The sequence below is a fragment of the Rhinoraja longicauda genome, chromosome 10 (assembly GCF_053455715.1).
Source record: "Rhinoraja longicauda isolate Sanriku21f chromosome 10, sRhiLon1.1, whole genome shotgun sequence".
In the NCBI taxonomy this organism is placed as follows: Eukaryota; Metazoa; Chordata; class Chondrichthyes; order Rajiformes; family Arhynchobatidae; genus Rhinoraja; species Rhinoraja longicauda.
Genome location: NC_135962.1, coordinates 8,938,935 through 8,963,266, shown reverse-complemented (window position 1 = coordinate 8,963,266; position 24,332 = coordinate 8,938,935). Strand labels below are relative to the sequence as shown.

Sequence of the window (24,332 nt, the reverse complement as noted above, 5' to 3'; positions counted from 1 at the left end):
CCCACTCCTCATTTATTGTCCATCCTTCCTTCCTCCTGAGATGTTTGAGACACAGACCCATTATTTTTCATTCTGCTTTTGATGATTCTATTTTTGCTAAGAATTGAATTTCAATTTTTGGTTTTGAAAATCACTTTTTATATAGATTTTCTTTTCTCATAACCTCACAATATGCAAATGATTCATCCAAAGTTGACATTCTTTCTGGCAAGCCGGCATTTACTACTCTCCGCTCATTGGTTCTAAACTAACATCTTGCTCTTTCAGAGGGGACTAAGTGTTAACTAGATTCCTGAGTCTGGAATTACTTGAGCAACTCAGCAAGTCATGGAGTGGAATGGATAAGTGATATTTCATGTTTGGACCGTTCAAACTGCAAAAGAGTCGGTGTAGTTTGAAGAAGGGTCCTGAGCTGAAACATCGCCTATTCCCTCCTGTGTGTCATTGCAGGATTTTGTATTTTGCTCAAGATTCCAGCATCTGCAATTCCTTGTGTCAGAGTTTTAGAAGATTATTACTTTCTCTGTAACACCTCTTTTAGATCTCTGGGATGCAAGTTGTCAGGTCCTGGGTTTTTAATCTCTCTTTACATTCTCCAATATTTTCTCTTTAAATCCCTTATGTAATTCAATCCTTGTTTCTGTATCATTTTATCTACATTTATTGTCTTCTGGAGTGAAGAGAGATACAATGGTTACTGTCTCAGCCAACTCATTATATAGTTTCTTTTATTTTGTAATTTAATTTTGCTTTTTTTCTTTATAGACAGTGAAGCAATTGATTTTTATTTGCTAATGCCCTGATTTATTTTCATCTCAAATATCATCTGTCATATTTTTTGTCATCTATTGCTGCTAAAACTCTTCATCTTTGGGTTTACATTCTCTTGGCAACATAAGAAACTTCTTTTCACTCTAGTCCAATCATGTAGTTAGTACTTATCCTGTGGAAATCAGTTAGACTCGGATGGGTCATTTCTCTCAGAGGTCTTGAGATTCCCAGAATCTCAGAGATTTTGAGATGTTGTTTCATAATGATATGCAAGTTAATTGAGAATTTAAATATTTTCTGCTGGGAAACATTTTAATCTAATTTCCCAATCTACCTAGCCTAACACAATTCTTATAACTATTAAACCAGGTTTATTTGACATCAAGTATGTAATTTCTGCTTTGTCTATTTCTTTCAAACTATATAAAAGTTTCTTCATGTAGTTAGTACTTATCCTGTGGAAATCTTAGAGATTATTCTCACCAGACTACCCTAGGTAAAGTCCAGGTCAGCCTAATCCTCATCTGATTTCATGACACTTTGTTCTACAAAGCTCTTCCAAGTTGATTCAATGAACTCGTCCTCTGAATTGCTTTAAGGTTAAAGTTCCTTGCAATTATTAAAAAACCTTTGCCAGGAATTTTTCTTATTTCTTGATTAATATTTTGATCAGTTGTGCTAAGTTATCTCTTATCACCACAGACATTGAAGGTATTTATTCACAAAATGCTGGAGTAACTCAGCAGCTCAGGCAGCATCTCAGGAGAGAAGGAATGGGTGATGTTTCGGGTCTCCTGAGATGCTGCCTGACCTGCTGAGTTACTCCAGCATTTTGTGAATAAATACCTTCGATTTGTACCAGCATCTGCAGTTATTTTCTTACACCACAGATATTGATGTTATTTTGTGTTTTTCTAGGTCATAATTAGATGGGTTTTTACACCAGTCTAGTAGTTACACCAATAGTGTACAGAGTAAGAGGAACTAGCTGTGAAGAATGAGGATTTGCAGGAACTAAAAACAAAACCATGAGTTGATAAGGATAAAGACTGTCAAAAGGTTAGCTAGAATGCTGGACATGACATCTTGGAACAGGAGGTTATAAAATGTGGGGAGGAGATAGGGAGAGTAATATGGGTGATTCTATAATTTGCAAAATAGCTGGCATAGAAAGGAAAATAGAAATGAGATTCATGTACAAATTCCACTTGGAAAATATGTCATGAAAGCCAGCCTGTGATACGAATGCAAAAATGGCCAGGATTAGGAATGAAATAAACCACGTCATTAGAATTACTGGAAAAATAAAGAAAAATATGGTTTAGAAATGATTAAGGGTGAAATCATTACAAGCAGCACTTTAAAATAATAACAGATAAGCAGGCAGTTGAATATTTTGTGTGCCATTAAGAACAAAATAACTTAACATTGAATTCTCTCTATTGGCCTCTGTTGGAGAAAATTGTTTGTTTGACGTAGTGCGGTTCAGCACACAAAGACAATCTTGTAGCGAAGCGGTGAGTTTTTCAAACAAATTGGTTTATTCACAGTATGTAACAATATATACTGGGAAACATTGTGAGAGAATCCAAAGAGCTTCAATGATTCAAAGCACCCACAGCCTTTTTATATTCTCATGACACAATGGTTACATGCGGATTTTACATTTTGAAATAATTCATCAGTGATTGACATTCAACTTTATGTTCTCTCTTAATCAGAAAGCTATTCTCCCATTTGTCGTGCAAATGGGTGTTAAAGGTGACTTTTTATCTCACTATTAGTTTTATTGCACTTGACTAATTTATGACTTGTGTATCTTTACTCCTTCTGGCTATGTCCTATAATCTAATACTTCCCAAATATATAAACTGCTCCTAAATAGACCTTTAAGTTATTATGGTGGCCTCTTCCCATCATGCTTCTCCAATATGCAAGCTCTTGGGTTAAAAGTATTACAGACTTGCCCAATTTTACTTATTTCCAGAATTTCCTGCATCAACCCCTGATCGTGAAGTTCAGGAATGTATTAATGGATGGTTTAAATGGGGGCTTGTAATTTTTATGTTTCATCAATGTGCAGTCCTTAGATAATAAGATTGAGGACTTAAGGGCAAGTTTGCTTTCCCATGGGGACATGAGGGAATGCTGTGTACTCTGTTTCAGAGACATGGCTCAATCCCATCACTCAAAATTTAGCCTTCCAGCCTGAAGGTTTCTAGATCCATCGCATAGACCAGGTGGTGTCATCGAGAAAATGAAGCATCTGCTTCATGGTAAACTCTGCAGTGCTCAGACATAGCAGTCTTATCCAATACTTGCTCCGTGTATCTGGAACATCTAATGGTGAAATACTTTCTCTTCTACCTCCCAAGAAAACTCACTGCCATCATCATCATTGTAATCTACATCCTGCCCTCGCTAGCACTGGAGGAGCTGCACACCATTGTCAACTAACACCAGCAAGTGTAGCCCGACGCCTTTCCCATCAAAGCTGAGAACTTCAACAAGGCTAGTTTTAAGAAGTCCCATCCTACCACCTGCACATATTCTGCAGTACCCGGGAATCAAATACTCTCAACCACAGCTACTGCACCATCAAAGGTATCTATTGCTCCTTCACTTGCCCTCACTATGGAAAATCAGACCACCTGGCAGTGCCCCGCCTTCCCCCATATCGGCAGTGACTAAAAAGCACAAGTTCAGCAGTGATGATTGCACAGAACTAGTCAGGGATGGCAGAGGAGCAAGTCCACAAGTATTTTGTTGGTAAATTGGACGATGTTCAACGACTCCAACGGACCTGACTGAAAACACCACGGTTGCTACCGACTTCAGTAAAAATTGTGTGGAGTTTCCACCAAGACTATTAGAGTGTTCTCTAACCAAAAGCTTTGCATGAACTAGGAAGTCCGTAATCTACTGAGGACCAGATCTCTGTCATTCAAGTCTGGTGATACAGGGTCATATAGGAAGTAGAGGTGTAACCCTTAAGGCCATTAGAAAAGCAAAGAGACACTTTTGTTCCAAACTGGAGGATGAGATGGATGATTAGCAGCTGTGGTAGAGCTTGCACACCATCACTTCTTACAAGGCGAAACCAGGTGGTATCTCAAACAATGCTTTCCATGCTTGCTTCAAAAGGGTGAATATTGATTTGCCTCCTTGAAAACCACATAGCCCCTGCAAGATGTAAATAAATATCAGTCACATCTTCAACCTCTCATTACCAAGGTCCTAGCTTCTCAACTGCTTTAAAAAAAAGGCACCAATAATTACCAGTGCCCAAGAAGAGTAAGGTGACATGCCTCAATGACTAACGATCGGTGGTGATGAAGGGCTTCGAAAAGATGGTTATGACGCCTACCAGCTTCTGCCTTGGTAAAGACATATCCACTACAGTTCGCTCATAGCCGCAACAGATCAACTGGTGATTCGATCTCTGCACTGGACAAATAGAAAACGCACATCAGGTTGTTCATCGACTTTAGCTTGGCGTTCAATGCCATCATCCTCTCCAAACTAATCATCAAGCTCAATGGTCTCAGCTCATTGCTTTGTAATTGGATTATGGACTTATTTATTGGCAGTCTACAATCAGTAAGAATTGGCCTCCAACTTCTTTGATAACTTTGTTCACTCCTTCCTTGATTACTATTTACTATTTACACAGTAGCACCTCAAGGCTGTGTGTTCAGTCTTCTGATCCATTTTCTCTGTAGTCAGACACATCTCCAATGCTAATTTAAATTCGCCAACAATATTATTGTTGTTGGATGAATAATGTGCAAAAATAAGTCGGAGTACAGGAGGGAGGTTAAAATTCTGATTGGTGCCTAACCAACATTCTTGCTTTCAACATTAGCAAGACCAAAGAGCTGATATTTGATTTAAGGAGGGGAAAGCTGAGGATCCACAAACCTGTCTTAATCGGTGGTAGGACAATGGTGGAGAGAGTGAACAGTTTATTTCTTAGGCCTGCATTTCTCTGGAGATCTGTTGTAGGCTTAGGACATCAATGCAATTACAAAGAAAGCCCACCATTGCCTCTGATTGAGGAGATTCAGTAGGTGAACCCCCGGAAAGCATCGGCTCTGATGGCATACCTGGCCGTGTTCTGAAAACCTGTGCGTTCCAAGTGACTGGAGATTTTGCGGACATCTTCAACCTCTCATTACTAAGGTCTAAGGTTCCCGTCTACTTTAAAAGGGCATAGAGTCACACAGTACTGAAACGGGTCCCAGTTTGCCTATACCAAGCAAGGTGCTCCATCAACACTAGTCGTACCTGCCCGAGTTTGGCCCATATCCCTCTAAAGCTTTCTATCCATATATTTTTGTCTTTGTCCAAATATTTTTTAAAAGTTGTTATAGTTTCTGCTTCAACTACCTCCTCCGGTAGCTCAATCTACATACCCGCCACCCTCTGTGTGGAAAATGTTGTCCCCTCAGATCCCCATTAAATATTTCCTTCTCACCTTAGATCTATGCCATCTGGTTCTTAATTCCCCTTTCTGGATAAAAGACTCCGTGCATCTACCCTACCTGTTCCACTCATGATCTTGTACACCTCTTTCTGATTACCTATGCAAACAAAAGAGAGAAAACTACAGGCCTGCCTCAGTGTTTAGTAAGATTTTAGAGTCCACTGGAATTTAGAAGGATGAGGGGGGATCTTATTGAAACATATAAGATAATTAGGGGATTGGACACATTAGAGGCAGATAACATGTTCCCAATGTTGGGGGAGTCCAGAACAAGGGGCCACAGTTTGAGAATAAGGGGTAGGCTATTTAGAACGGAGATGAGGAAGAACTTTTTCAGTCAGAGGGTGGTGAAGGTGTGGAATTCTCTGCCTCAGAAGGCAGTGGAGGCCAGTTCGTTGGATGCTTTCAAGAGAGAGCTGGATAGAGCTCTTAAAGATAGCGGAGTGAGGGGGTATGGGGAGAAGGCAGGAACGGGGTACTGATTGATAGTGATCAGCCATGATCGCATTGAATGGCGGTGCTGGCTCGAAGGGCTGAATGGCCTACTCCTGCACCTATTGTCTATTGTCTATTGTCTATTATAAAGGATTTGTTTTCTGAGTGCTCAGAAGCACATGATCAAATAGGCTGAAGTCAACATGATTTTTTGAAGGGGAGATCGTGCCTGATGAATCTGTTAGAATTCTTTGAGGAAGTAAATGGCAGTATAGACAAACGAGAGACAGTGGATGTTGTTTACCTGGATTTTCGGAATGCCTTTGTTAAGGTGCCACACATGAGTCTGCTAAAGAAGATGAGAGCCCATGGTATTAGAGGGAAGGTACTAGCATGGATAGAAAGGTGGCTGAAGAAAGCAAAGAGTGCGAATAAAGGGGACTTTTTCTAGTTGACTGTCAGTGACTAGCGTGTTTTGCAAGGGGTAGTTTTAGAGCTGCTACTCTTCACGTTGTATATCAATGATTTGGACGAGGGAATTGAAGGCTTTGTGACCAAGTTTGCAGATTATACAAAGATAGGTGGAAGGACAGGTAGTGTAGAGAAAGCAGGGACTCTGCAGAAGGACTTGGACAGGTTGAGAGAATGGGCAAAGAATTTGGGGGGGGGGGGGTGGACCTCATTGATACTTACCAAATAGTGAAAGGCCTGGATTGAGTGGATGCGGAGAGTATGTTTCCACCAGTAGGAGAGTCTACGACCAGAGGCCATAGCCTCAGAATAAAAGAACCTTCCTTTAGAAAGATGAGGAATTTATTTAGTCAGAGGGTAGTGAATCTGTGGAATTCATTGCCGCAGACGGCTTTGGAGGCCGTCATTGGGTAGTATTAATGCTCCTGTTACTTAAATACGTACCTCTCATCCTCCTATGCTCCAAGGAATACAGTCCTAGCCTGCCCAGCGTCTTCCTATAGCTCAGGCCCTCGGGTCCTGGCAACGTCCTTGTAAAAATATCCTGACATCAATAATACTAGTGCCCAAGAAGGGAAGGTGATGTGCTCAAGATTACTGATTAGTGGAACTAGTGCTTTGAAAGGGTGGTTATCTTGCATATCATATCCTACCTTTCCAAGGACCTGGATCCACCACTATTTGCATACCACCACAATAGATCAACGGGGGATGTGATCTCGCTGGTTCTCCACTTTGCAATGAACCACTTGGACAATAAGAACACATGTGTCAGACTACAAGTTAGCGCTCAACACATCATATGCTCCAAACTTGTTATTAAACTCTTAAAATTGGATCCCTGACTTCCTCATCAGCAGATTGCAATCAGTACTAATTGGCAACAACACCACCTCCTCAATAATCATCAGCATGAGTATTACAGAGCCAAGTGCCCATTCCCCTGCTATACTCTCTGACTATGCAGCCAGAAATGGTTCCAACACCATCTTTAAATTTGTCGATAATACCACCATTGTTGGATGAATAATGGGCAATGATGAGTCTGTGTAGGAGAGAAATCTGAACAACAATTTGGCTCTGTCAGCAAGACTAAAGAGCTAATATATAACTTTAGAAGGGGAAAGCAGAGGATCCATGAACCTGTTTTTATCAAGTTGACAGTGGAGAGAGTAACAACTTCAAGTTCCTTGCTTGTAACTCTGAAGCCCAGCATATTGAAGCAGTCATAATGAAAGGTTCTAGTGCACAGTGCCCTCCATAATGTTTGGGACAAAGACCCATCATTTATTTATTTGCCACTGGACTCCACAATTTGAGATTTGTCATAGAAAAAATTATGTGGTTTAAGTGCATATTGTCAGATTTTATTAAAGGCCATTTTTATACATTTTGGTTTCACCATGTAGAAATTACAGCTATGTTTATACATAGTCCCCCCATTTCAGGGCACCATAATGTTTGGGACACATGGCTTCACAGCTGTTTATAATTGCTCAGGTGTGTTTAATTGCCTCCTTAATGCAGGTATAAGAGAGCTCTCAGCACCGAGTCTTTCCTCCAGTCTTTCCATCACCTTTGGAAACTTTTAAACTCCTGTCCCACTTAGGCAATTTTTTAGGCGACTACAGGCGACTAGGCTGCTGCCAAACGGTCGCTGGGGTGTTGCCTGCATGGTCGTGAGTAGTCTCCAAAGAGTCGTAGTGTTTTTCTGGTCACCGCTGGATTTTGAAATGTTTAAAAAATTTCGGCGACTGTTGGTTTGACGCCAATGATCGTAGCTTGAAGTCTCCTGACGTAGGCGCTGTCGTAGGTTGTCGCCAGGTGATGTAGGTTGTCGCTGGTGCTGACTTCGTTGAATTCCATTGGCAACTACCGACGTCCACCGGCGACAGGTACCAGCGTCACAACCGGATGCCAAAATGAGGTGAATTGTCTTCAGTTGTAGCCGACAGGGTCGTAGCTTGTCATAGCTTGTCGCGGGTAGACGTAGGTTGACTTCAGTTGTCGTAGGTTGTCGTAGGCGCGGTCGTAGGTAGACGTCCTAAGTCACGACGATTGGGTCGCCGGTTGTCGGTAGCTTGCCGTGGACTAGGTGGTAGGTTGTTGTAGCTTGCCGTAGACATTGTCGCAGGGGGGGTCCAGTTGCCAGTGTTTCAGCGACCTGCTACGACTATGACAGTCGCCCGCAGTCGCCTAAAGGAACGCCTAACTGGGACAGGCCCCTTATTGCTGTTTATCAGTATGAGGACCAAAGTTGTTCCAATGAAAGTCAAAGAAGCCATTATGAGACTGAGAAACAAGAATAAAACTGTTAAGAGACATCAGCCAAACCTTAGGCTTACCAAAATCAACTGTTTGGAACATCATTAAGAAGAAAGAGAGCACTAGTGAGCTTACTAATCGCAAAGGGACTGGCAGGCCAAGGAAGACCTCCACAGCTGATGACAGAAGAATTCGCTCTATAATAAAGAAAAATCCCCAAGCACCTTTCCGACCGATCAGAAACCATCTTCAGGAGTCAGGTGTGGATTGTCAATGACCACTGTCCGCAAAAGAACAGAAATACAGAGGCTACACTGCAAGATGCAAACCACTGGTTAGCTGCAAAAATAGGATGGCCAGGTTATAGTTTGCCAAGAAGTACTTAAAAGAGCAACCACAGTTCTGGAAAATAGGTCTTGTGGACAGATGAGACGAAGATTAACTTGTATCAGAGTGATGGCAAGAGCAAAATATGGAGGAGAGAAGGAACAAAGTTAAAGTGTTGTATTTGAATGCGCGAAGTATATAAAATAAAGTGGATGAGCTTGAGGCTCAGTTAGATATTGGCAAGTATGATGTGGGAATTGCAGAGACAAGGCTGCAAGAGGACCAGGGCTGGGAGCTGAATATTCCGACCTATCGAAAAGACAAACAGGTGGGCAGAGCGGGTGGGGTCATTCTGTTGGTAAGGAATGCTATTCAGTCCCTTGCAAGGGGTGACATAAAATCAGGAGATGTAGAATCAGTATGGACAGAACTGAGGAATTGTAAGGGTAAAAAGACCCTAATGGGAGTTATCTACAGGCCCCCAAACTGTAGCCTGGATATAGGGTGCAAGTTGAATCAAGAGTTAAAATTGGCATGTCGCAAAGGTAATGCTACAGTGGTTATGGAGATTTCAACTTGCAGGTAGACTGGGAAAATCAGCTTGGTAATGGACCCCAAGAAAGGGAGTTTGTGGAGTGCCTCCGAGATGGATTCTTAGAGCAGCTTGTACTGGAGCCTACCAGGGAGAAGGCAATTCTGGATTTAGTGTTGTGTAATGAACCGGATTTGATAAGGGAACTCAAGGTAAAAGAGCCATTAGGAGGTAGTGATCATAATATGATGTTTTAATCTACAATTTGAGAGGGAGAAGGGAAAATCGGAAATGTCAGTATTGCAGTTGAGCAAGGGGGACTAATGAGCATGAGAGAGGAGCTGGCCAGAGTTGACTGGAAAGAGACCCTAGCAGGGAAGACGGTGGAACAACAATGGCAGGTATTTCAAGGGAAGTGAAGGACAGTATAAAAATAAAAGAGAATAAGTATAACATAGCACAGATGAGCGGGAAGCCAGAGGATTGGGACTCTTTTAAAGAGCATCAGAAGATAACTAAAAAGGCATCCGTGGAGAAAAGATGAGGTACGAAGGTAAGCTAGCCCAGAATATAAAGGAGGATAGTAAAAGCTTCTATAGGTATGTGAAGAGGAAAAAAAATAGTTAAGATAAATGTAGGTCCCTTGAAGACAGAGACAGGTGAATTTTTTATGGGGAACAAGGAAATGGCAGACGAGTTGAACAGGTACTTTGAATCGGTGTAGGAAAGTAACTGCAGATGCTGGTACAAATCGAAGGTATTACAAAATGCTGGAGTAACTCAGCGGGTCAGGCAGCATCTCTGGAGAGAAGGAATGGGTGACGTTTCGGGTCGAGATCCTTCTTCAGACTGATGTCAGGGGGGCGGGACAAAGAAAGGATATAGGTGGAGACAGGAAGACTGGGAGAACTGGGAAGAGGGAGGGGAAGAGAGGGACAGAGGAGTTATCTAAAGTTAGAGAAATCAATGTTCATACCGCTGGGCTGTAACTGGCCCAAGCTAAATATGAGGTGCTGTTCCTCCAATTTGCGGTGGGCCTCACTATGACACTGGAGGAGGCCCATGACAGAAAGGTCAGACTGGGAGTGGGAGGGGGAGTTGAAGTGCTCAGCCACCGGGAGATCAGGTTGGTTAAGGCGGACTGAACGAAGGTGTTGAGCGAAACGATCGCCAAACCTGCGTTTGGTCTCGCCGAGAGATTGACATCTGGAACAGCGGATACAATAGATGAGGTTGGAGGAGGTGCAGGTGAATCTGTGCCTTACCTGGACAGACTGTTTGGGTCCTTGGATGGAGTCGAGGGGGGAGGTAAAGGGACAGGTGTTGCATCTCCTGCGGTTGCAGGGGAAAGTGCCTGCGGAAGGGATGGTTTGGGTAGGAAGGGGTGGGTGGACTGGGGAGTTACGGAGGGAACTGTCTCTGCAAAAAAGCAGAAAGGGGAGGAGATGGGATGATGTGGCCAGTAGTGGGATCCCGTTGGAGGTGACGGAAATGTTGGAGGATAATTTGTTGTATACGCTGGCTGATGGGGTGGAAGGTGAGGACAAGGGGGACTATCCTTGTTATGAATGGGGGAGGGGGAGCAAGAGGGAGCTGCGGGATATAGAAGAGGCCCTAGTGAGAGCCTCATCTATAATGGAAGAGGGGAAGCCCCCTTTCCTAAAGAATGAGGACATCTCTGATCGCAGATTTAAAATGGCAACCAATATCTTTAATCACCTATGGCACAAATGTAATGCTCTCAATTTGCACCTACCATCAGAAGGAAGGCACAGTGCCCTCCATAATGTTTGGGACAAAGACCCATCATTTATTTATTTGCCTCTGTACTCCACAATTTGAGATTTGTAATAGAGAAAAAAAAAATCATATGTGGTTAAAGTGCACATTGTCGGATTTTAATAAAGGCCATTTTTACACATTTTGGTTTCACCATGTAGAAATTACAGCTGTGTTTATACATAGCTCCCCCATTTCAGGGCACCATAATGTTTGGGATACAGCAATGTCATGTAAATGAAAGTAGTCATGTTTAGTATTTTGTTGCATATCCTTTGCATGCAATGACTGCTTGAAGTCTGCGATTTATGGACATCACCAGTTGCTAGGTGTCTTCTCGAGAGATGCTCAGCCAGACCTGTATTGCAGCCATCTTTAGATTACGCTTGTTTTGGGGCTAGTCCCCTTCAGTTTTCTCTTCGGCATATAAAAGGCATGCTCAATTGGGTTCAGATCAGGTGGTTGACTTGGACACTCAAGAATTGACCATTTTTTAGCTTTGAAAAACTCCTTTGTTGCTTTATACGTATGTTTGGGATCATTGTCTTGCTGTAGAATGAACCGCCGACCAATGAGGTTTGAGACATTTGTTTGAATTTGAGCAGATAGGATGTATCTATACACTTCAGAATTCATTATGCTACTACCATCAGCAGTTGTATCATCAATGACGATAAGTGAGCCAGTACCTTCAGCAGCCATACATGCCTAGGCCATAACACCCCACCATAGATGAAGTGGTATACTTTGGATCTTGGGCAGTTCAATAGACAATAGGTGCAGGAGTAGGCCATTCAGCCCTTCGAGCCAGCACCGCCATTCAACGTGATAATGGCTGATCATTCACAATCAGCATCCCGTTCCTGCCCTCTCCCCATAACCCCTGACTCCGCTATCATTAAGAGCTCTATCTAGCTCTCTCTTGAAAGCATCCAAAGAATTGGCCTCCACTGCCCTCTGAGGCAGAGAATTCCACAGAATTACAACTATGAGTGAAAACGTTTTTCCTCATCTCCGTTCTAAATGGCCTACCCCTTATTCTTAAATTGTGGCCCCTGGTTCTGGACTCCCCCAACATTGAGAACATGTTTCCTGCCTCTAGCATGTCCAATCCCTTAATAATCATGTTTCAATAAGATATGTCATCCTTCTAAATTCCAGTGTATACAAGCCTAGTCGCTCCAGTCTTTCAACATACGGCAGTACCACCATTCCGGGAATTAACCTAGTGAACTCCCTCAATAGCAAGAATATCCTTCCTCAAATTTGGAGACCAAAACAGCACACAGTACTCCAGGTGCGGTTTCACTAGGGCCCTGTACAACTGCAGAAGGACCTCTTTGCTCCTATACTCAACTCCTCTTGTCATAATGGCCAACATGCCATTAGCTTTCTTCACTGCCTGCTGTACCTGCATGCTACCTTTAAGTGACTGATGAACAAGGACACCCAGATCTCTTTGCACTTCCCCATTTCCTAACAACACCATTCAGATAATAATCTGCCTTCCTGTCCTTGCCACCAAAGTGGATAACCTCACATTTATCCACATTAAACTGCATCTGCCATGCATCTGCCCACTCACACAACCTGTCCAAGTCACCCTGCATCCTCATAGCATCCTCTGCACAGTTCACACTGCCACCCAGCTTTGTGTCATCTGCAAATTTGCTAATGTTACTTTTAATCCCTTCATCTAAGTCATTAATGTATATTGTAAATAGCTGCGGTCCCAGGACCGAGCCTTGCGGTACCCCACTAGTCACTGCCTGCCATTCTGAAAGGGACCCGTTAATCCCTGCTCTTTGTTCCCTGTCTGCCAACCAATTTTCTATCCATGTTAGCGCCCTACCCACAATACCATGTTCTCTAATCTTGCCCACTAATCTCCTATGTGAGTGGTTGTGTTAGACACCAAAGACCCCACACTAACATCGGGAAAGATCCTCACTGGATGGAGTCATACTTGTATTATGTTTGTAATAAGTGAGTTCGGTATCTCGACTGCTCTTGCCCAGGTCATAGGTCATTCGCGATAAGCATTCTCGCCGGCTGAGCTACTCTGTGTATACAGACCTGCGTTTCATCTGTATTTTCCAATTTTGCTGCTTCGAGGTAAGAAAATACTGCTTTCAAAATTATTAACTAGGTGTAATTATGGTTCATTTGTACAAAACTACGATGATTTTGTTTTTATTGCTTTATGCTTCAGTGAGTGAGCGAGATCGTGACAATGAATAACAAGCCTTTTTTATTGTGGAGTCTCGAGAATCACTTAGTCTGGAGAATAAGCGAGTTTGTTATCTCGCTTCTTCAGACTTCTGAAGGGTCTCGACCCGAAACGTCACCCATTCCTTCTCTCCTGAGATGCTGCCTGACCTGCTGAGTTGCTCCAGCATTTTGTGTCTACCTTCGATTTAAACCAGCACCTGCAGTTTTTCTTTCCTAGAGTTTGAAGGGAGGTGGGCAGAAACAGTTTCCCGTTGCAAATTTACATTTGGGGCTGTCACACACATTCTGCATCCACTTATTCAGGTGATACGTGCTACTCCCTCAGCCCAAAATTGCACAAATGTGCATGGCTTTGCCCAGTAACATATAAAACAAAATAAATAACAAAGTCAATCATATGTTAACTCAAATAGGGTCCTGTAAGCATGTCCATTACATACCGGTACAAGTTAAAATGCAAAAGAAAATGGTGCAAGTATATTGAACTACTTTATACAATCACAAGATTATAACAGAAAATTAGAATGTCAAATACTGATTAAAATTACACATGTACATGCAGAACTAATGCAGAAGTCTATTGATAGTTATAGAAATCATACATTTCATTTCATTCTCCCCCCCCCCCCCCCTTAAAACAACCCAATAAAGGTACCAACTTCAACGACTGAGTAAGAGGCTGCAGTTTGGCCGGGACCTCGAGGGGAGTAAAAAGTGCACTATCGGATCCATTGAGTCTGAGCTCCCGAACGAGTTCCTGGGAACACTGTGGTCCCTCGTCTGAGGTCTATCTGGTTCCTGCTGAGGTCCTTTAGACAGACAACATAGGTAAGACAATTCTTTGTGATATAAGGTGAGACATCACATGTGTTGATAGGAGAAAGAGGCTCCAGATAGAATTAAAAACCCACAGGGATTTGTTGATTACATCAGATCAACAGTTCATTTTGTTAAAGCCTTAGCACGGGACGTATCCTGCCGACTATGCCAATATTAAAGTCCGTTTTCTCTAGACAGACAACAATGCAACGAAGTTAGTGGTAAAACAGTAAAGTCTTTATTACGCCAGGTGAGAGTGGGACACAAGGTGAGCTGTAGGTGTCTGAAGACACCCAGTGCTGACCTCCCCACTCCTGCCTGGCGTAATAAAGACTTTACTGTTTTACCACTAACTTTGTTGATATGTTGTCTGTCTGGAGAAAACGAACTTTAACATGCATACATGCAACAGCTTAGCCAGCGAGAATGTTTATCGCGAATGACTTATGACCTAGGCATGCACAGTCGAGAAACCGAACTCACCAATTACTGGAAGCCAATCTTCTCAGCTCCAGGAATCAATGCAAAGTATTCTAGGGCAGTGTCTTAGCCACAATCCTCTTCATTAATGACGTTTAAATTATCTTTGGGACAATAGGGGGACCGTTTCTTGATCATACAAGAAATAATTATTTCCACATGAAATAATATACAACATCTAGATCTGAAGTAAGTCAGCCACAAAAATGCAGTGGCTGTTAGAGTGTGTGAGGCTGTGTTTGATTGCAATTACCTCCAGATTTCCCAAAGGGTCTCCTCCATCTACAGATCATGTCAAAGTGTAATAGTAGAAAACTAAATTGCAACTCCACAAGCAATGCTCGAGTCCAGGATGAAACCGTTCATTGAATTGGCACCACTTCGGTTGGATAAACAGCTACTGCTTCCAAGCTACTAAACAATATCTGCATTACATGCTATTTACAGAGGTAGTGTAACACCTCAAAGGTTCTTGAATACCACCAAAAACCCCATTCTTTGTCATCTATGTTGAAAGTATCATGGGATACAATCATTTCCCAAGTTGGAGATCTTTTTCTCCTGAGTTAATTATCTCATTAGTTAAAAGCACAAGTTCTGCTATTTGCATGCGAGTTAAGATCATAAGTGATAAGAGTAGAATCAAGTCTATGCCGCCATTCATTCATGGCTGATCTGTCTCTCCCTCCTAACCCCATTTTCCTATCTTCTCTCCATAACCTCTAATACCCGTACTAATCAAGAATCTATCTATCGCTGCCTTAAATATATCCACTGACTTTGTCTCCACAGCCTTCTGTGGCAAATATTTCCACAGATTCACCACCCAGTTAATGAGCCTTTTTATGAGTATCTTGTAACTTGAGTTTCAAATTTTGAATACTATTGGGAGAAAAGGTAGTAGTCATAACATTAACAAATGGGAGCATTGTGGTATTACTTATTCTAACTTGTTTTCATTCCCTCCAGATATACTACAGCTCATGGAGATTCCGATTATGATGATGAAAAAAAATCTCTAATTAGTTCACGTGATCAAAATTCATCTTCTGATAAACTGGACGAGTACTCTCAACTTTTAAGTGCAGCCAGTATTTTGCATGAAGGTGCAAATAAGGACAAAGTTAAAGGATTGAAGCTGCTATTGAATAAAACATCTGCTGTAAGTATTTTTTCCTGTGACTGTAAATTCTCTTCCTCAACTGGTCAATCCCAACTTTCTCTTTTCACCAGAAAGATGGGATATATTATTGAAAACTGAATTCAGTTACAATCAGCAATGAAAGAACACATTATCTAGAAGGGTTATAATAGTTCATGGTAGTTTTTATCATCTTTGATTTCATGATGACATTGTGTTCAATTATAATGTACTGCTGGTTGCTAATGTAGGAATATACAATTTAATGCTAAATTTCATTTTTGTGCCCTTTATAACAATTAGTGTAGATATTTCTTTGTTAATGCTAGCATTGCAGTATTGGACTTCTATTCTAATAATATAACCTAGTTTATTTTATCTAGGTTGTGGCCATTTATCAGTAACTGTTCAAGACTTTAGCTGACGGTGTTGTTTGTGAAAGTAATAACTTGCAATGGTTATTGGTATCTATCTTAAATAATTTGATGCAAAGAGGTATGTGCAATGACCATAACTTGGTTCTGAATGTCCTGATTGACGGTGACAGCATAACACCATGGCACAAGATCTTTGGGAAAGAGAGAGTGGGATGAAGGTGCTAGAAATAGAGAAGGTAATTGAAAATTCTCCACAAATCTTACTTTTGCTCCCAGGGGAGGATATACAAAGAATGCTTTGATAGATTATCGTTGCATGTTTTATGTAAGTCATGTAAATTACAATTGTCTTTCTCTTTTCTATTCTATCCACGGAACATATTGGTTTTTGTTGCTATACAGTCCTCTGGTATCTTGTTCAGGTGACCGTTTCTTAAACATAGAGAACTGTTGCATTATTAATGATGAGATTTATTTCAATTGTAACTCTTTCTTCCATCAACTTGTAGTTTTGCGTTTGAAGTAATTGGATAGTGATTTGTCTTGAATCCCAGCTGATTTTTCCAGTTCAGGAGCTCTGATGCTAATTAATTAGTCAACTGCAGAAGTCAACTAACTCAGTACAGATTATTTGGTTCATTTCCATAGTTTGGGATACAATACTCATTTCATTACTTATTGAAACAATGGGGTGGAAAGCTTTTGAAGAAGGGTCTCGACCCAAAACATCACCCATTCCATTCCAGGGATGCTGCCTGTCCCACTGAGCTACTCCAGCATTTTGTGTCTATCTTTGGTGTATTGCCTCAATGGTCAAGGATCTTAGAATAAGCACAAGACATTCTGAGAGGAGAGGGTGAGCACCTAGAGGTCATGGTTCATATTGGTACCAATGAAATGAGTAGGAAAGGAGATGAGGTCCTGCAAAGAGAATTTAGGGAGTTGTGTTATAGTTGAAAAGCAGGACCTCGGGTATTGCGATCTCAAGATTACCAGAAGTGCCACTTGCGCGTGAGATGAAGAATTAAACTGATGGACTGATGTGTGTTTAGTTCATTCCAAGGAGTATTATGAATAATATAGTGGTTGACTATAACCTCCCCAATATTGCCTCTCTTCAAATAAACATGGCTGTTGGACCAGACGAATTACAAAATGCTGCCCTGAAGATTGCTTCAGCTGAGTTAGCACCTGCCCTGCAGTTCATCTTTAAACAGAGTTTGGGCCATAGCACATTGCCTGAGGACTGGAAGAGAGCAAATATTTCTCCCACCTATATGAAAGGCTGTAAGTCCGACCTGGTTAACTACCGTCCCATTTCATTGACGTGCGTCTGTTGTAAACTAATGGAACACATCATTGACAGCCAGATTTTGAAATTCCTAAGTTCACAAACTGATGCTCAACATGCTTTTAGAAAATCCAGATCTTGTAATACACAATTAATTGCAACTCGTCACAAGTTGACTTCAAACCATAATAATCACAGGATGACTGACATCGCAATCCTGGCTTAAGGTGTTTGATGTTGTGCCCCACCAGTGCTTGCTGCTGAAGCTCAAGTTTGACGGTATTAGGAACAAAACACTTCTGTGGATTAAATGTTTTTTCACCGACCGTCTCCAGAGGATTATAGTCAACGGTTGTGCATCAACATGGAAACCAGTCCTGAGTGGTGTCCCTCAGGGCATTGTATTGGGCCCGCACCTTTTCATAAATGACATAATTGAAGTTGTTAAATCTACCACAAGACTGTTTGCAGATGACTGCACCATATATAAAGCCATCAATTATGTTGAATTATGTTGAAACTTCTCTTCAGTCTGACCTCACAAGCATTGTTAATTGGTCCAAAGAATGGGGCATGAGTTTTAATGCATCAAAATGTAAAGTGATGAGCGTGTCCAGGAAACGTAAACCAGGATCGGCAAATTATTCTATGCTTGGCGAAACCTTACAGGAAGTCACTGAAGACAAATATCTTGGTATCTTTATACAAAACAACCTGAAGTGGGATAAGCAGTCACATTATGCTGCAAACAAAGCCTCGAAGATGCTCAACTTCATCCAGAGAAACTTCCACCATTATTCCAAAACTGTTTTTAAAAAATTGTACCAAACAATAGTCCAACCGCACTTGGAGTAAGCCTCCGCTGCTTGGAACCCAGGTACTAAGAAAAATAAAGATGTTCTTCATAATGTTCAACGAAGAGCAGCCCGGTTTGTGTACAGCGACTTCAGATGACAATCCAGTGTAACCAAAATGCTCACCAACTTAAACTGGGACTCCCTTGAAACCAGCCGCCAGATGCTCAGATTGACTACCCTTCGCAAGATCATCAATAAGGACATCGACCTCGACGCTGACTTATACGTCAAAGAGAAAACAAGATCCAGAAGAAGCCACAACAAGCAACCTGTAGTTCAACAACACACATCTACTCCCTATATCCAGTCTTTTTTCCCTGAAGCAATTTCCCTATGGAATGCCCTCCCACAATCCTCTGTTGACATGCCCACCTACGCAACCTTCAAGACCTCCATCCAGGCCCACAAACAGCAAAGCCCCCGCTAGACCAAACCCACTCTCGTCAACTTCCAGTATAGTCCCTGGTGGACTCTTCGGAAGTGATGACTACAAGATAGAAATATATAAATGTAGATGGGTTGGTTAGTACGTTTGAAGATGACATCAAAATTGGTGGAGGTGCGGACAGTGAGGATGCCTGTCAAAGCGTAAAGATCAGGTGCAGATACAGGTGGAGAAATGAGGACATAGGTTCAAGGTGAAGGGGAAAAGATTTAATAGGAATCCGAGGAGTAACCTTTTCACACAAAGGGTGGTAGGTGTATGGAACAAGCTGCCAGAGGAGGTAGTTGAGACTGGGACTATTCCATCGTTTAAGAAACTGTTATGGACAGGTACATGGATAGGACAGGTTTGGAGGGATATGGACCAAGCACAGGCAAGTGGGACTAGTGTAGCTGGGACATTGTTGGCCAGGGTGGCGAGTTGGGCCGAAGGGCCTGTTTCCACACTGCATCACTCTATGACTGACTAAATGAAGTTTAATCTGAGCAAGTGTGAGATGCTGCAGAATCAGGAAGTCATGTTGCAGCTGTATAAAACTTTGGTTATGCCACATTTGGAGGGCAGGAATGGATTGTTTTCTCAGGAGGTTGAGGGGAGACCTGATAGGTCTTTGAAATTATGAGAGACAGTTAGGGTTGACTGTTAGAAGCTTCTTCCCAGGGTGGAAATGTTAAGGATTAGAGGGCATAACTTTAAGGTCAGAGGTGAATAGCTTAAAGAAAATGTGTGAGGCTGTTTTTGTTACCCAATGGGCTGCCTGGAATATGCTACCAGGAGCGGCGGTGAAAGCAGATACAATAGTGGCATTTAAGGAACTTTTAGATAGGCATATGGATATGCAAGGATGGGAGGGATATGAATCACATGCAGGCAGAGGATATTAGTTTACTTGGCGTCATGTCAGCACAGATATTGTGGGCTGAAGGACCTGTTCCTGTGATGTACTTTGTTCTTTCTCCATTGCTGCTCATTTTTCATTCATAGTAGCAGGAGTGGTAATGGTTTTGTTGTCAACAATTGGTTGATCAATTTTCTCGATTAATTTGTTATCTATTATTTTCCCAATTGCTCCTCCTTTTCTATCGTGTTCTGATTCACTTTGGCTTATAACAAATTTGTTATTTACTGACTTTATGTATTTTTTCCCGGTCATAGAAGCCATTGATCTGTAACTTCCAGTTTTAAGCATTAATTCCTTCTCCTTTCATAACATTGACAGGCTTGCTGACAATGTTCCAGTATTTTCTGTTTTATTTCAGATTTCCAGTAACTTGTTTCTTTTGATAAATATAAGCTGAACTCAGATACTCCATAGAATATAATTCGCCCGAAAAAAGCATTAATTTTTCCTGGATCTTTCAATATTATAACATATAACATATAACATATAACAACTACAGCATGAAAACAGGCCTGTCCGGCCCTACCAGTCCACGCCGATCATTCTCCCTGACCTAGTCTCATCTACCTGCACTCAGACCATAACCCTCCAATCCCCTCCTATCCATATACCTATCCAATTTACTCTTAAATAATAAAATCGAGCCAGCCTCCACCACTTCCACCGGAAGCCCATTCCATACAGCCACAACCCTCTGAGTAAAGAAGTTCCCCCTCATGTTACCCCTAAACCTTTGTCCCTCAATTCTGAAGCTATGTCCCCTTGTTGGAATCTTCCCCACTCTCAAAGGGAAAAGCCTACCCACGTCAACTCTGTCCGTCCCTCTCAAAATTTTAAAAACCTCTATCAAGTCCCCCCTCAACCTTCTACGCTCCAAAGAATAAAGACCCAACCTGTTCAACCTCTCTCTGTAGCCTAAGTGCTGAAACCCAGGCAACATTCTAGTAAATCTCCTCTGTACCCTCTCCATTTTGTCGACATCCTTCCTATAATTTGGCGACCAGAACTGCACACCATACTCCAGATTCGGCCTCACCAATGCCCTGTACAATTTCAACATTACATCCCAACTTCTATACTTGATGCTCTGATTTATAAAGGCAAGCATACCAAACGCCTTCTTCACCACCCTATCCACATGAGATTCCACCTTCAGGGAACAATGCACAGTTATTCCCAGATCCCTCTGTTCCACTGCATTCCTCAATTCCCTACCATTTACCCTGTACGTCCTATTTTGATTTGTCCTACCAAAATGCAGCACCTCACACTTATCAGCATTAAACTCCATCTGCCATCTTTCAGCCCACCCTTCCAAAAGGCCCAAGTCTCTCTGTAGACTTTGAAAATCTACCTCACTATCAACTACTCCACCTATCTTAGTATCATCTGCATATTTACTAATCCAATTTGCCACACCATCATCCAGATCATTAATGTAAATGACAAACAACAGTGGACCCAACACAGATCCTTGGGGCACTCCACTAGACACTGGCCTCCAACCTGACATACAATTGTCAACCGTTACCCTCTGGTATCTCCCATTCAGCCATTGTTGAATCCATCTTGCAACCTCACTATTAATACCCAACGATTTAATCTTCTTAATCAACCTTCCATGTGGAACCTTGTCAAATGCCTTACTGAAGTCCATATAGACAACATCCACAGCCTTGCCCTTATCAATTTCCCTGGTAACCTCTTCAAAAAATTCAAGAAGATTAGTCAAACATGACCTTCCAGGCACAAATCCATGTTGACTGTTTCTAATCAGGCCTTGATTATCCAAATAATTATATATATTGTCCCTAAGTATCTTTTCCATTAATTTTCCCACCACAGACGTCAAACTAATAGGTCTATAATTGCTAGGTTTACTTTTAGAACCTTTTTTAAACAAAGGCACAACATGCGCAATGCGCCAATCTTCCGGCACCATCCCTGTTTCTAATGACGTTTGAAATATTTCCGTCATAGCCCCTGCTATTTCTGCACTAACTTCCCTCAATGTCCTAGGGAATATCCTATCAGGACCTGGAGACTTATCCACTTTTATATTCTTCAAAAGTGTCCGTACCTCCTCTTCTTTAATCCTCCTAATTTCCATCACTACTCTACTTGTTTCGCTTACCTCACATAATTCAATATCCTTCTCCTCGGTAAATACCGAAGAAAAGAAATTGTTTAATATCTCCCCCATTTCTTCCGGCTCAGCACATAGCTGTCCACTCTGACTCTCTAATGGACCAATTTTATCCCTCACTATCCTTTTGCTATTGACATATCTGTAGAACCCCTTGGGGTTTACTTTTACATTACTTGCCAAAGCAGCCTCATATCTTTTTTTCGCTTTTCTAATTTCCTTTTTAAGATTCCTTTTACATTCTTTATATTCCTCAAGAACCTCATTTACTCCCTGCCGCTTATATTTATTGTATATCTCCCTCTTTTTCCGAACCAAGTGTCCAATTTCCCTGGAAAACCATGGCTCTTTCAAATTATTATTCTTTCCTTTCCACCGAACAGGGACATAAAGACTCTGTACTCTCAAAATTTCACCTTTAAATATCCTCCATTTCTCTATTATATCCTTTTCATAAAACAACAATTTCCATTTCACTCCTTTTAAATCCTTTCTCATCTCCTCAAAATTAGCCTTTCTCCAATCCAAAATCTCAACCCTTGGTCCAGATTTGACCTTCTCCATAATGATATTGAAACTAATGGCATTATGATCACTAGACCCAAAGTGCTCCTCAACACATACCTCCGTCACCTGACCGATCTCATTTCCTAACAGGAGGTCCAACACTGCCCCTTCTCTGGTAGGCACCTCTACGTATTGCTGCAAAAAACTATCCTGCACACATTTTACAAACTCCAAACCATCCAGCCCTTTAACAGAATGTGATTCCCAGTCTATATACGGAAAATTGAAATCACCCACAATCACCACTCTGTGCTTACTACTAATATCTGCTATCTCCTTACATATTTGCTCTTCCAATTCTCGTTCCCTATTTGGCGGTCTATAATACACCCCTATAAGTGTTGCTAAACCTTTCTCATTTCTGAGTTCCACCCAAACAGCCTCCTTAATCGAGCCTTCTAGTCTGTCCTGCCAAAGCACTGCTGTGATATCCTCCCTGACAAGCAATGCAACACCCCCACCTCTTGCCCCTCCGATTCTATCACATCTGAAACAATGAAATCCTGGAATATTTAATTGCCAATCGCAACCCTCTTGCAACCATGTTTCACTGATCGCCACAACATCATACTTCCAGATGTCAATCCAGGCTCTAAGCTCATCCACCTTTCTTACAATGCTCCTAGCATTAAAATATACACATTTAAGGGACCCATCATTTCTTATTCTAAGTTTATTTCTTTTCCCTTCTTTCTCTCCTACATATTGGGTCTGAGTGTTTCCCTTTTCTGCCTCCTGCCTCACACACTGCCTATTAGCTATCTGTGTTTGAGTCCCTCCCCCCAACCGTACTAGTTTAAAGTCTCCGCAGTTATTTTAGCAAATCTCCCCGCCAGGATATTGGTTCCCCTCGGGTTCAGATGCAACCCGTCCTTTTTGTACAGGTCATACTTCCCCCAGAAGAGGTCCCAATGATCCAGAAACTTGAAACCCTGCTCCCTGCACCAGTTCCTCAGCCACGTATTTATCCTCCACCTCACTCTGTTCCTATTCTCACTATCTCACTATATTATATTAATTTTAATTAAAATGAAGAGTATTATACTTGTTCCATAAAACTATGATATTGAAGTTCATGGAACTTGGGCCAATGTCTACAAATCAATGAATTCTGCTGGAAAAGCAAACTTGATTTTGGCTGATTCTGCCTCTTGGAGATATTGGGTAATGAATTGCTAAATATATAATATTGCGTATTATTGATGCATTTGCTGCCTGTGAGATGCAGGTGGTTAGTCTGTTGGCTGTTTTTAATTAGGCATATGCTTTTCTTAGACCTAGTCAACAACTGAAACCTGCTGATTAACGAAGGCAGGATCTAATAAAGTCTGCCAATATCATAAGAAATACTCATTCGCCAATAATATTTTTTGGGCGAGTTGGTGCTGTTCTCTATCAGCTAATGTTTGATTAAGGTTGATTGCAAACTTTATTTTTAAAATACAGTGCACAAATTTATTAAATGCCTTTTTTTATTTGTAGTACAGTTTGAGGCCAGGCTACTGCTGGCGACTGGCTCAAGCATATTGTGACATGGAGGAGTTGTCTAAAAATCAAAGTGAGAAGATATCCTTCTTAGAACTGGGTAAGTTAGTCGCCTGATGCTTCTAGTTTAGAAGGGATTCTACAAAGTCATGATTAGTAATTCAGCTATTTAAAAAAAATTAAATATCTGGGCTATATCTTGTTTATGGAAGCTATCAGTAAAATTTGGGCATGAAGAACTTTGGAAGGTCAACACATTAAGCCTCACAGAAACTCAACGGGGGGGGTGGGGGTGGACACAACACAATGAGGCATCACTAAAATAGGTGAGTAAACTAAGTTCAATTCATTATTAAGTATTTCAATGGAAAGTTTAAGCACAAAATATAAACATTAAAATAAGAAACAATCAATATAAAAACGGTTACTCTTGTTTTAATTCACACATTTAACACGTCAAGTCAAGTCAATTTTATTTGTATAGCACATTTAAAAACAACCCACGTTGACCAAATGCTGTACATC

At 41.5% G+C, this 24,332-nt stretch overlaps 1 protein-coding gene across 1 annotated transcript in view; it reads left to right on the top strand.

Annotated features, from left to right (window-relative positions):
- The window catches only part of LOC144597184 (regulator of microtubule dynamics protein 3-like), a 205,655-nt gene that overhangs the window by 18,414 nt on the left and 162,909 nt on the right, over positions 1–24,332 (top strand). Inside the window, exons 4-5 of the mRNA XM_078406175.1 lie at positions 15,567–15,759; positions 23,805–23,907. Coding sequence (XP_078262301.1) covers positions 15,567–15,759; positions 23,805–23,907 — 296 coding nt within the window. The remainder of the gene's footprint in view (positions 1–15,566; positions 15,760–23,804; positions 23,908–24,332) is intronic.